This window comes from Thunnus albacares, chromosome 18, assembly GCF_914725855.1.
Source record: "Thunnus albacares chromosome 18, fThuAlb1.1, whole genome shotgun sequence".
Lineage (NCBI taxonomy): Eukaryota > Metazoa > Chordata > Actinopteri > Scombriformes > Scombridae > Thunnus > Thunnus albacares.
Window position 1 is genome coordinate 7,029,146 of NC_058123.1, and position 13,680 is coordinate 7,042,825.

The window sequence follows — 13,680 nt, forward strand, 5'->3', positions numbered from 1 at the left end:
ATAGATAGATAGATAGAGTGGAAGTTGACACATTTTAATCTGCCTAGGCAAAGTGTTTTTTAAAACGTTTGTTGCTTTTGTTAAGGCCAACATTAAGAAAACACCTGGAAGGTAATCTACAGCACTGGTTCCCAACCTGGGTATAATAATAATAATAATAATAATAATAATAATAATAATAATAATAATAATAATAACAATAATAATAATAATAGTATATAAATGTATAAAAAGTGTCTAAAAATATAAAGAACAATTCATCTGTAATGCATCACAGTTTTATCCAAACTGCCATATTTACACAAACATGCTGCAGGTATAAAGTTCACTAGTTGGTTTAACTTTACAGTTATTAATGTTCTGCACTGTTATTATTATGCATTAAATATAATATGAAACATCAATATAAAATCAAATATGTCAGTTCGTCAGGGTTCTTCAGTTGAGTCTAAAAATAAGGGCCCCTTGATGAAAAAAGGTTGGCAACCACTGTAGGTCGAGTTTCTTTACATAAACTACATCTCCCATGATTCAGCGCTGCATGGAGAGGCCGCCCCCTGTTTCCCCACGTGATCCCGCTCCGACCAATAGAGAGTGTCGTTACAGGCGCAATGCGGCGGTCGGGATGTAAGGAGGAATGGCGACGGTCGAGACGTTTTTGGAGGCCAGAGCAGAGCTGAATTTAACCAAAGAGAAGCTCAACACAGGTAGTTTAAACATTTTGTGCTTAAAAAAACAACAAACACGCAGTAACATCATGTGTGAGCCAGGTGGTGTTTAAAAAAAAGATGCACGTTACGTTTGAAGCAGGATGCAGTTACAAAGCATTTAAACTGTTATAATAGTGTCATATTGTTTTTAAAAATAACTAAAGTAGACGTGAGAATTTTAGTAAAGTTTAATAATGTGATTTTATTTTGTTAAATAACTAATAGCATTTTATTTTTATGATTATTTTTACTATTTTCATGTAATTTGTACCTACTTTCTATGTTTACTTTCTCATCTCTGTCAAGGTTTGAGTCCCCTGACCTCCAGCTTATGACAGAGGGCCCCAAAATGGAGACTGAAATAACAGTGACCTCCTCATCGAGCGTGGTGTCACCCTCCACCCCGCAGACGACAACCGCCCAGGCCAACTTAGCAGCAAAACAGCGAGACAGCAGAAAGCCCACCTCCACCACTCCCGCCTTCCTCTCCAACCTGGGGAGGGCCACTCTGCGGGGCATTCGCAAGTGTCCCCAGTGTGGCGTCTACAACGGCACCCGCGGGCTCAGCTGCAAGAACAAGGCGTGCGGGATATCCCTCAGAAATGCTTCGGCCGGGGGAGGGAGGAACAGCAAGAAGGGAGCGGTGGAGGTGGTGAGAGTGATAATAGACAGCGAGGAGAGAGGCGGGAAAGAGCGAGAGGGAGGGGGAGTCCTGGGCGGCGGCTCAAGCGGAGGCGTGCAGGTGTTTTCGGTGTGTCACAGAGGAAGAGGAGCCACGGCTACGCAGCTGGGCTTCGTTGAACTCGTCCCCACTGATACGGCTATAGCGACCGGCGACGGAGCCACCTTGCTGACCCGCATCAACCTGGGCCGCTGCTTTTTGCCTTCTTGCAAACACGGTCAAAGGTCAAATCAGGGCGAGTCAGAGTCAGCGGTCGCCAACTCCAAACAGTCCTCCGACAGCCTCTGCATCCACATCAAGCAAGCCATAGAGTGTCGGAGCTGTGCCAACCCGCTGACCTTAAAGAGCTCCGTCCTGGAGGGTTTGCAGGCCTCCATGCAAGCCAGGGAGGAGCTGTGGGGGCTCGCCACAGAGTCCCCGGGGCCCCTGGTGCAGCGCGTCTCCAAAGACACGCTGGTGGTGAAGTGCCACACAGACTCCCAGCATCCTCTGGGCCTGCTGCATCTCACCGTCGGTGCAGGCGGACTGTCTGAGGTCTCAAAGAGTGAGAGGAGAAGCAGAGAGGCGCAGCAGCAACACGCCGTATTTCACTGCGCCTGCCAGGTCAGCAGCAGACGAGGTAAACCCGGTGCTGACGGGGCAGGCGGATCCAACAACTCTCATCCTCCTCCCAGCTCGTCACAACCCTGCCTTCACTTCTACGCCTGCGTGTGTGCCTTTGCAAGCGATGAGAAACTGGCTGCAGAGTTTGCAGCTTTTATCAACTACACGACCAGTGGTACCGTAACCCAGTCCAGTTTTCACCTCATGTTAAAGGGATTTAGTATTAAAGTTGGGGGGACTTGTGAGAGAAGAAGTGTGGTCAATTTTGAAGCAGCAGAGGCTGAGTTCAGGGCAGCAACAAACTAATTGTCAATTTTTGATCAATCAATCAGTTGTTTCATCTGTTCAATTTCCCAGAGCACAAGTTCCTTCTTTTAGCTGACCATCAGTTGGATAAAATGGTACAGGTCACATGTCACATTTGATCCTACATTTCCCATAATGCAACTCAATAGCATTCTGTGCTACACTGCCCATGCCTGGTAAATACTCATGTTTTTCAAACGTTACACTTTGTAAAGCAGACTTTTTGTTTAAAATGTATTGCCTCCAAGTTCAAGCTGAATAACCATGATGACATCACAATGACATCATAAGAGCTATTTTTCCAAACGATCGAAAGTCGCCTTCAGAGCCACAGACGACGTCATACAACTGTTTTCACAAGTTGTTGTACTCTCAACGACAAGTTAACTGATCTTAAAGGGGAACTCCACAGATTTTTCCACCTCAAAGTGTGTTTCCAGGTGTAATACCACTGCCATGTGGAAAAAAGCCTTTTGTGGCTCCATAAATTGCCTCAAGTGATGTCACTTGAGTCAGCGTCAGTTGGGGCTGAAGACTACTAAGTTAGGAAACAAAAATGAAGAATGAAGTAAGGTTACCAGACCTCATCTCTGCTTGAGGTTTGCAGTTTCAGGCTACATTAGCTGCTACTAGTATAACACATCTGGATCTCCCATAAACAGTTGGTAGTAAAGTTGCATTGTGGGTAATGTAGGCACCAGTAAAAAGATGATATCTCTGGTTCTGCTGCCTCGATTTTGAGTCTTTTTGCTTTTAAACTGTCCATAATGAGTCCAACAGTCTTGTAGGAGTGCAATGCTAAATCTTTGGAGTACTCTTTTAATGCTTTAAAAAAGTGGAGTGCCCCTTTAATATATAATTTGGTTTATATGGTTTGTTGCTTAGAGTGTCTTTCTCTATGTTTTGCCTTTCAGGTGTGCAGCAAAATGCTACCTGTAGAATAATAAGTCCCAGTGAGAAGCCTCTGCAGCAGGCCGACCCCATCAACTCTCACCACAAAGCAAAGAAACTTCGCCTGGATGAATCTCTTTCTGGTGGTTTCATGATAATATTCATCATAATGAAAGATTTACTACAAAGAATTTTATCGCTACATTAATGCAGGATGATTCTCCAAAGCATGTTTGTCTGAATCTTCCATTGTCCTTTCTCTTTCTATCTGATCTTTCCCAACCTGTCGTTCTTGAATTTCCTGCCTCTGTTAGCCCCCTCAGTGGCCTCTCCCGCTGGGGTGGGGAAAGAGGGCACGTCAGCGTCCGGCGTGAGGAAAGCCGGTCAGAGGAAAGCCCCTGGTGCCGGTGGGCTGAAGGCTCCAGGTGCTACCTCCCTGCCTGTCTCACTACTGAGCCCACGTCCCCTGCCTTTTCATATTACTGCTGCTTAAATCTGTCTGTCTGTGTGTTAAAGAGCTTTACATCGTCTTAGACATCTGTCTCTGTCTCTATCATTCCTCTGTCTAATCCTGCTGCACTAATCCTGATCCACTACTCAAAAGAACCCGAGTATTTTAACACTTAATTTGTGACACACAAAACATTCCCAGGCCTTTCAAAGAGGACATAACATGTTGTTTCTTGTGATTTTCTGTTATTTTATACCGTTATGATGTTACGATATGATATCTTAAGGTGAACAGATGCAAAAATGCTGCCTTCAAGTCAAAAGTCAGGGTTTCAGCCTGCTCTGAATACTCTGTTTTCAAAATTACTCCTACTTCCTCCCCATGATAACACCATGGATGTATTAAGGAGCTGGATACTGCCCATTCATTCCTATGAAAGTTGCTCAGTGTTGCATGAAGCCAAAAGAAGTCTGCCATGTTTCTGTGAGCTTCCTCACAAATCATGGCGGCTCTTTTGGACTTTTTCAAATGTTATTGGACTGAATAGATCAAATTCTGATAATAAAACGCATCATTTCGTTGGGGGTTGTGACGTTCAGAAAAATGTATTTACCATTACCGCTCATTTTCCAATGATCATGTGTGGGAAAAATGCTTTTTTGGACCAGTGGCTTCACATGATGGCCCCAGAAGTTGTTATTCCACAGTTTGGCCACTATGTCAAATTAACTTCAAAGCCAGGAGCACTTACTGGGGGCTTGGTACATGCCCAAAAAATGGCGGTTTTGTAGTCTGTTGCTGTGGTTGTTCCATGGGTTGTTCACGTTGCCCGCGCTCGTATTTCACGTCAGATTGTTGAGAAGTTTCCATTTTGAGCAGGGAAAAGAAGTTAAATCCGACTATTATAGTTTGTTTACTTGCAGAGCTGCTGGCCAATCAGAACAGAGTGGGCTCATCATGAGTGGAGCCCTAAAGAGCTAAAACAGCCTGTTTCAGACAGAGGCTGAACTGAGGGGCTGCATAAACAACCAGTATAAGATAAATAAGGAGTTTTTCAGAGATATTCCATATCTGATTCCATATTCTAAATAACGACCTGGAATTGAGCATGTTATGTCCTCTTCAGAGACTAAATATCTGGGTGTTTTCACCTAGAAAAACAAGAAATAATGAATGAGAGTCTGACATGCTGTTCGACTCCTCTAATGTGTGTGTGTGTGTTTGCGTGTCTCAGGGAGTACGCAGGTTGTGGACGAGCATACGGTGACAATGGGCTTCCATCAGTGGCTGGCGGGTGTCACAGAGAGGATCCACCAGACGATGCACTACCAGTTTGATGGTAACGTCGTTAACGCACGTTTTTATTGTCAACAAATCACAGGATGACAATTGTACTATTTTTTTTTTTTTTATGGAAAGGTCCAGGCGGGTTTTCAGAAAGGACATTTGGAGACGGCATATTTTTGTAAACAAGAGGTCTTTCTGATTACTGTGATATAAAGAGTGTGATGTAGCAAGGCGAGAGAGAGAGAGAGAGAGAGAGAGAGAGAGAGAGAGAGAGAGAGAGAGAGAGAGAGAGAGAGAGAGAGAGAGAGAGAGAGAGAGAGAGAGAGAGAGAGAGAGAGAGAGAGAGAGAGAGAGAGAGAGAGAGAGAGAGAGAGAGAGAGAGAGAGAGAGAGGGAAAACTAGCGGACGCTGGTGTCCTAGTGGAGTTAATGAGGTTAAAGTCTGGAGATTTAAATGTTGGATATACCAAAGTACAATACTAAATGTTTTGTATTATAAAATATTCAGACAGACAATCATTAAAATGTATAAACTCTTTGAAAAGTGCTTTAGTAGAAAGTCGTACGGAGAATCCTTCGTTCAAGATGAAAAGATAAGTTTTTAATTTCTTACAGAGTCACTCTCTGACTCTACTGAGCCGTCTGTTGATGTCTGTGAGCATCAGGTCTACTGCTTGATAGTTGCTGATTACAGTACATATCACTGATGAATGGCTGTGGTTAGGGCTGAACAATTAATTGAAATATTATTTAAATCAGTATCTTGCCGAGTGCAATATCCAAATCGCAGAAGCTGCAGTTTTTTGCAGGTAAAATGTGACAAAACACAGTTATAGTGCTGCAGAGATGCTTTGGCCTACAAGTCTTGTTCTACAGATGCAAGAAAAAAAAAGATGTTTCTTTGGTACAAACCCCAACAAATGTCACACCAAAATGATTTTAATAGTTTTTTTCCAGTGAAAATGAAAATTGTGATGCAAAAGTGATCATTCACACTAATATAATAATCACAATATGTTTTTTTTATCATGTCATGCAGCCCTGGTTGTGGTTGTAAAAAGTAAAAAGTTGGTGTTGTGGATGTTTTTCCATCAGGGAAACCAGAACCTCTGGTGTACCACATTCCTCAGGAGTTCTTCAACGCTCTGCAGCATCGCCTGTCGCTCGGCTCGAAGAAGAGGAGGCTGCCGAACTTCACCACAGGTGGGACAACATCACCTGAACTACTGGTGTTTGTATTGCATCAGCATCGCATACTTTAATTTTCCCATTGTTTGCTGCTTTTTACTTCCGCTTCACCACATTTCAGAGGTGAATATCGTACTTTTTACTCCTCTACATGTATTTTACAGCTACAGTAACATTTCAAATTAAGATTTTACACACAAAAACATACAATAAGCTTATTAAATACGATGTATTGTTAAAGATTAAACCAGTAGCTTCCAACCCGTTTGACTTGTGACCTCTTACAAAGAAAGTTGCGTCTAGTTGGGTCATATTTCAGACGCCTATCATAGTTTTCAGATAGTTTTATTTTAACAGTTTGAGCCCCAAAGATGTAAAATTATTGAATATTTCACAAAAACAGCAAAAATGTAAGAAATGTCCAAAAAAATAAATATAGATTTGTGTAGCAAAACTTATTTTTTCCATCTTTCCTCTCCCATTAATCATCTCATGACCCCTCAGATTTATCTTTTGACCTTTTGAAAGTGGATTTATGTTTTGATGCATCAGTATTAACAATCTAATAATGTAATATATAATCATAAATCAGTCACAGGGACATTTTTGCTGCAGAATGAGGACTTTTACTATTGATACAAGTACATTTAATTGATAATACTTTTATTCTTTTGAGAGGATCTGAGTTCTTCTTCCACTACTGGCTGAATATGTAAACAAATATGGACTTTCTCTCTCTCTTTCAGCGTTTGTGAGAAATGATGGACTTCCTCTGGGCTCTTTCTCCAAGTACACCTGGCACATCACTAATCTCATGCAGGTCAAACGCATCTTTGACACCGCCGAGGTAAACGCCGTCTCCCTCACAAATCTTCTTCTGCGCATCGCTGAAACCCTTTTCTTACCTCTTTATCTCTTGTCCATCCCACCATCCGTCCACCAGTTGCCTCTGGAGCTCACTCAGAGTTTCGTAAAGAACGTAGATGGCTCCTACTCGCGTTTCCGTTGTCCCGAACCTCCACCTGAACCTGAACTACCCGAGGGATACAGGACAGATCGGCCGCAAGCTATACGACCGATGGAGCTCCGCACCTTCCTCAAAGTTGGTGAGTGACGTTTTTTTTAGCCACGATAGCACCAAGAAGTCTTTCTGCACCGCTGTGATGTCACTTGTTTGTCAGGTTTCATCACAGATCGCTCTGTTTTTATGTCTCTGCCAGGACCCGGCACCGCAGATCAGAAGGAGGCGAGTCCGTTCGTGATCGAGTGGATCCCGGACGTCCTCCCTCGCTGTCAGATGGGGGAGCTCAGGATTAGCTTTGAATTTGGCCACCAGCAGAGCGGTCAGCCGGAGTATTGTGAGAAAATGAGCGCGGCAGAGAAGGGAGGTCGTAACAAGGCGGACTCGACCCAAACAAAACACTCAAAAGCTGTTGAAATCCTTCAGGTAGTCGTCTGATAGCTGCTCAGTCTCCTCTTTATTATACAGTAATCAGTGTTAACGCCTGCAATAATTGATTTTAACTGCCTCTATGGGACAGTTTATCATTAAAGCACTCCAGATATGAATTAATATGACTCATATGAGACTCACTCATATCCATTTTATATTATGCAATGTATGGATAATCAATCTCAATGTGAATTATACAGAATATTATTGATCAACTGCATTTTTTTTTTAGACAATCCTGTCTGTGGTTGAGTTGTAAAGCCTTTTCTTTAAAGTTAAATATTCAACATCAAACCTATAAAGGAAATAAAAGAGAAACAAAGGAAGCATATTTTTGGAAAAAATATATATATATATTTTTATAACATATGACGTAAACATTTTTACTCAACACAGATCACACAACTAGTAAGAACATTTTAAAATCCGTTGATTAAAACGTTCTTACAATCTCAAGGTGTAAAAACCTTTCTTGTCCTGTGTGTTTTACTATGTAAGTGTAAAGGAAATAAAACACATTTAATGGATAAAATGTCTATTTATTGGCAAAGATAAATAAACCTCTCATTAAAATAAGTCTAAATATTTTGGATGAATTTTCTTCTTCATTTGTAGTTTGACCGACTTTCAGTTCACCACTTCTAGACTGAAATATCTCAACAACTAGTCGATGGATTGACATAAAATTCATGTGGAGCTGCAACAATTAGTTCATCAATTGATCAGTCGACTGACAGAAAATGATTCACCAACTATTTTGATAACTAATTAATTGATTTGAGTCATTTTTTTAAGAAAAAATGCCAAAATTCTCCAGTTCCAGCTTCTCAAATGTGAATAATTTCTGGTTTATTTTGTCCTCTATGACAGTAAACTGAATATCTTTGAGTCGTGGATGTTTGTCGGGACAAAGAAGACATTGAGGACGTCACTTTGGGCGTTTTATTGACCAAACGAATCAAATAATGAATTGAGAAAATAATCATTAGTTTCAGCCCTACATTCATGTCACTGTGGTGATCCCTTAAGTTTCCATTTAGCGCCGTCAGCAGGTCAAAATTTAAATTGTCCAATTCTAAACTAACAACAATAAATTAGTGACAGCTGTACTTTGTGTTTAGCACGAATTAGACTCTCAGTCTTGTTTATCATTAGAAAAAAAAAAGATCTAAAATGCTAAATAAGACAAACAAATGACATAAAAGACTGTGGCAAAAGTCAGATTGGGCTGTTTTGAAGCTGCTCCAGAGATGTATGTTATTGTTGTTGCTATGTTTCAGAAGAATATTTTGCAGAATAATCTGTCTGTGCTTCACTTTTTGTGGACATAAGTTGTCATATTTTTTGCAAAGATCTGTTTATTGTTTATTGGAGATATTACATGTCCCCCAAAAAAGACATTTCACATGTAATTTTCACCATTTAAAGCCATGAGGAGGAGAAAAAGAAAATCAAGCAAGCAAAAAGTGCTTCAGTTGGAACAATAATACTAAACAACTGGGACAAAACAGAGAAACTTACACAATACGTTGTTATATCTCCATCCTGTATTACTTCTCCAGCTTTCATGAGTCAGTAGATGTACTAAACATCACCAGCAGATGGCAGCAACAGCCTTTTCTTTCACCAACAAGGAACTGGCCTGACTAAGCTTTTAAAGCAAACACAAGTAGAGAAAGTGGAATATATGAAGGAACTATTGAAAGAGAGAGAAAATCAGTGTAACTGGTGCTTCATACTCTGTTTCTATGTTAGAAAATGTAATATAGAAAAAAAAATTAGGTGTATTTTTGAATTTAATAATTTGGCTAGATCTGTTTTCTTCTCCTTCTGGGCATCACTAAGCAGGAATTGCACACTTGCCGTGAGATATATCGCTGGAAACATCACACATGCTTCCGAAATGTGTCCAAATGTTCATGAATTAATTAAGATTACAAGTTAATACCATGAGAACATCACGCCAAATTATATCCAGTCCTCAGAATAGCAGCTTGCGTACTGTGTATCTACATCAGGGGTGTAGGCGTACGAGAACAGTGCCAGCCCCCGGCCTCGTTCCTCCCTCACAGGCCTCCAGGACATCAGTGTGAACGCAGCCTCTGCCTGCACAAGAGGAGGGGTGGAGGGGTGGAGGGGTGGAGGGGTGGTGGTGGTGGGGGTCCCGGCTGCCAGACAGCTCTGAGCCACGCATTTAGTCGTTCATGTAGTCCGTCAGTCACACAGACGGGAGACGCATCAATCCTCTCCTGGAAGGAATAGCAAGCACATTGTGACAGAGAGGCGTCTTCCATCGTCTGAGAGATGTGTTACAGACAAGAGACAGAAAAGGCCTAAAGAGAGGAGGGGGGGCTGCGAGGAAAAGAGAGAGAGAGAGGGGAAAAATGTTGCTCAGATTGCCAGAAAACGTTGGATTCTGATCAAAAAAGAGTTAAGATAGTGAGATATTTCAGTCTGGACCCAAAGTGGTGGATCAACACACTTGTAGCATGGCTAAAAGGAATAAAGACTGAAAGACACAATTTTTTGTTTAGACAATTCTCACAACTACAGAAGCGGAATGCGACAAAGTTCATTGCCAAGGTTGTCTGTCTCTCTTATATGATTGATGAGAGGAGGGAGCCAAGATACAGCCGACTATGACTGCATGTCTGTCAACAGTCGGCAACAGACACGCACTGAGCCGACAGCTCTCTTCCAGCTCTGTCGTTCCACATTATCTGCACAGAGAGTGTGCTCCAAGTTCACTCCAAATCCAACATTTACAACACGCAAGATGGGATCAAACTGTACCTTTTGCCGTCTAGGCTGAGTTATTTTGTAATAGCATATTTTGGAGTTGAGAGCAGGTTACATCATTTGGAAAAGAACCATCACAGATGTTTTATTTCACTTATGATCGCTCCCTCCCAGGATGACCTCCCATTAATCAGTATGAGCTTACGCTCATTAATCTACATTCACATCACCCATTGTTTTCATCATCCTCTAATGTCATAGTGGTTTTAGTTTATATTTATCACAATAAACAGACAGGTTGATTTCAACAAGGTTATTAGACTGTGTCAGTCAGTAAATGAGTAACGTTTAAAGACTTTTGAATGTGCTGAGGCCTGTTGTAAAGCAGCTATGATCAATATTTCTACGTAAATGGATCACATGCTCAGTAGTTTGAACCCACAGAGGATTATCACCCGACTCTGCAGCTCTATGAGGCTTTATAGTGTCTATCACATGTGGCAACTACCACAGCTTGAGGCTGACGCTAATGAGGAAGTGCCTTAAAGGACGGGTTGACAATTTTTCAAGTGTGTCTTAAAACAACAGTCAGGTGTTTATATGAACAGTGAAAGAGGTTTTCCTCGCTGTAATCATTCCTTCTGTTCATACTGGCTGTTAAAAGATCCTTCAAAATGTGCTTTCAGTGTAAGTGATGGAGGCCAAAATCCACAGTGTGTCCACACAGGTCATTTAGTACAAAAATGCATTTAAAAGTTCATCTGAAGCTTATATGAGGTTTCAGCAGTCTGAAGTTAGTCTGAGTTACGGCCAAAATACAAGGAGCACGGCCGCGGTGCAACACGTCTGTCGCAGCCTGGCCGCAGCCGGGCGCATCCATTATAATCAACTGGAGCTGCTACACTGACCACACAATCTCTATTTTTATGTGGCTGTTTCTTTTTTTTTTCTCTACACACAGCTACACATCTCTCCAACAGGTAAAAACTACATTAAACTGTAAAAAATGTTTTTTTTTCTCAACATTGCACATTAAAATAAATCAATCAAATCAATGTGCATCCATGATCCTGTAGTTAAAACCATCTAGTTAATTAATTCAGTACCAGTTAATATAGCCGACGCCTCCAAACCCTGCATAACCAACTGCATTATCACTTGGTTAAACTCAATATACATGCAGTGACGGGGTTAGAGTTGGTGTAGCAGATAGAAAACCCCAATCCGCCCTGCATATGTGACCTGTTGTGTCTGGTTTATTTCAAGAGTTAGTCATATAAAGTGGATATGTGCCACATTTACAGTGTTTTTAGTATCAAATTCCCTCTTTGTGTTTCCCTCTTTGAGCTGCGGTGGAAGTATAGTAACAAAAAGAGGGATGTTGGCACTAAAAAGACTGTAGCGTTGAAAGATATCTACTTGATTTGACTAAATGCTCCAACTGACGTCAACTTCTCTCTAGAAATACTAAGTCAGTTTTTTTCAATGAGTCACAACGGTCTTCATCACTCACATTCAGATGAATCGGATTTAGATCGAAGACCGAAACACATCACGGTCGAGATGAGTTAATGTGCATAAATATAGGTTGTTGTCATTACAAGAGAAGCCAGGAGTGTTGGTCTCTTCCTTGAAACACACCTGCGTTACAAAGGAAATGCATCCTCATGCAAAACAACTAGTCCCTTAAAATGTTTTCCATATACAAATCAACTGAATGAGGACATTCATTAAATGGCTCTGCACATGGAAATACCTACTATCATCAATCCCCCCCCCGCCCCCCCCAGCTACAAAAGGGATGACGCAGTGACACATATAACTGCATGACAAACAACAGACACTGATGATTAAAAAAAGGACATTGAATAAACACTTTTTTTTTTTTTTTGCTTCTCGGTGGTCTGAAACAAGTCATTCAGTGATAAATATTCTCTGTAAGCATCTGCACAGAGGATTTTCCCAGTGCTGGATCACTAATACATCTAAAAAAAAATGTCATTTTAGTCTTATTTATATAGCTATGACCTGTTGCATTGTGTATAAATGTTGACAGCACAAAACTTAATAGGTACAAATGCATTCTTTATTTTCACTTTGGTAGTTTTATTAAATTATATTATTAATATTAGTGTTATTAAAGCAATGTAACAGCTTCTTCAGAGATAGTTGCTGTAAACGGCTGAGTCAGCCGTCTTTAGATACTGTATAATACGCTGCACTACAATCTGCACGCGATTCTTTGTGTCTTTGTGTATTTAAGTGAATAGAGAAGCATTAACAGGGGGAAAAACCTCGAGGAAACGCCGATCATCAGTTACAGAGGTCAGCGTTTTTCTGCGCCAAATGAACAAGGCAAAACACATTATCTGAGCCCGCCTGGCGGAGTCACACATATTAGATATGCATACTCAGTGCACCTGCATGCAACAACACGCACTAATCTAATGCGGTGCCCTTCGGTGTAAGACAAGGGGGGAAATAGACCTGCCAACAAGTAGTCTATCTGCCAAATGGAAGAGGTAAAGCCGGACTGACAGGACTTGTCAACACATCTGTGATGACTGACGACAAACCGTGTCATGCAACATTTCTCCAGCCCTAGATACAAACTCCGCTCGGCCCTGCCTCGACAGAAACTGGTAGCCGGGCTGAGGGAGGACCAGGCAGAGAGAGAGAGAGAGAGAGAGAGAGAGTGATCAGGAGAGGAGGTCAGCGTCACAAAGTACCGATAGACCATTTACCCAATGACCTCTGAGCTCCGCCTGTCAATCCTCCAGTCAACCGACCTAATCTGATGTCAATCCCCTGACAATCCACGTCTCAATTCCTTCACTGTTTCTTGTGATTGCGAGTGACTGCACAACAACCCATATTGACTTATATTAGGAGGGTTAAATCATCCCTGAATGATGGATGAATTTGCGGAATGAGTCGATTTTGCCTTGTATTGTGTCAGCAGCCTTGCGCCTCTCAACCAATTCCCATCTGTATTGTGTGGATGGATCCGATTTTGACTTTACAATTTAGCTCGCATTAGAAGAAACCTTTTTTTTTCGCATCACATAAACGCAAACGTTTCTGCTCCCATCAAACACGCGCGCTCCTCCCCTGCACATGCAAACTTTCTCTCCTCTCGCTTTCTTTATCCTCTCTGACTGCTTCCTGATTGTTGGGCTGAGAGGAGTCATCATCAAATCCATCATTGCAGAGTCATTGCCCGAGGAAACACGGGCCAATTATGGCCATAAATAATAATGGGAGCGCGCATCTGGCATTATGACTGATGGGCCTCTCTCACAGCTCATTTACATGGCTTTTGTGTGGCCATCAGCAGCTCCGTTCTAATGTAATGCTCAGCAAATGAGCCT

At 41.7% G+C, this 13,680-nt stretch overlaps 1 protein-coding gene across 2 annotated transcripts; it reads left to right on the forward strand.

Annotated features, from left to right (window-relative positions):
• The first annotated feature begins 587 nt into the window (after positions 1 to 587).
• c18h2orf42 (chromosome 18 C2orf42 homolog) lies at positions 588 to 8,146 on the forward strand. Of its 2 annotated transcripts, XM_044334348.1 has the most exons (9): positions 588 to 707; positions 1,017 to 2,170; positions 3,216 to 3,335; positions 3,507 to 3,617; positions 4,878 to 4,982; positions 6,025 to 6,132; positions 6,864 to 6,964; positions 7,061 to 7,223; positions 7,338 to 8,146. In XM_044334348.1, the coding sequence occupies exons 2-9, from the start codon at positions 1,042 to 1,044 to the stop codon at positions 7,574 to 7,576; spliced, it is 2,076 nt and encodes a 691-aa protein (XP_044190283.1). In that variant the 5' UTR covers positions 588 to 707; positions 1,017 to 1,041; the 3' UTR covers positions 7,577 to 8,146. The 2 variants fall into 2 exon arrangements, with proteins under 2 accessions (XP_044190283.1, XP_044190284.1); XM_044334349.1 differs by lacking the exon at positions 3,507 to 3,617.
• The last annotated feature ends 5,534 nt before the right edge of the window (positions 8,147 to 13,680 follow it).

Coding starts and splice junctions, on each gene's coding strand:
- c18h2orf42 (XM_044334348.1), top strand. CDS start 1,042: ATGACAGAGGGCCCCAAAATGGAGACTGAAATAACAGTGACCTCCTCA. Junction 3,618..4,877: donor CGGTGGGCTGAAGGCTCCAG/GTGCTACCTCCC, acceptor TGCGTGTCTCAG/GGAGTACGCAGGTTGTGGAC. Junction 7,224..7,337: donor CCGCACCTTCCTCAAAGTTG/GTGAGTGACGTT, acceptor TGTCTCTGCCAG/GACCCGGCACCGCAGATCAG.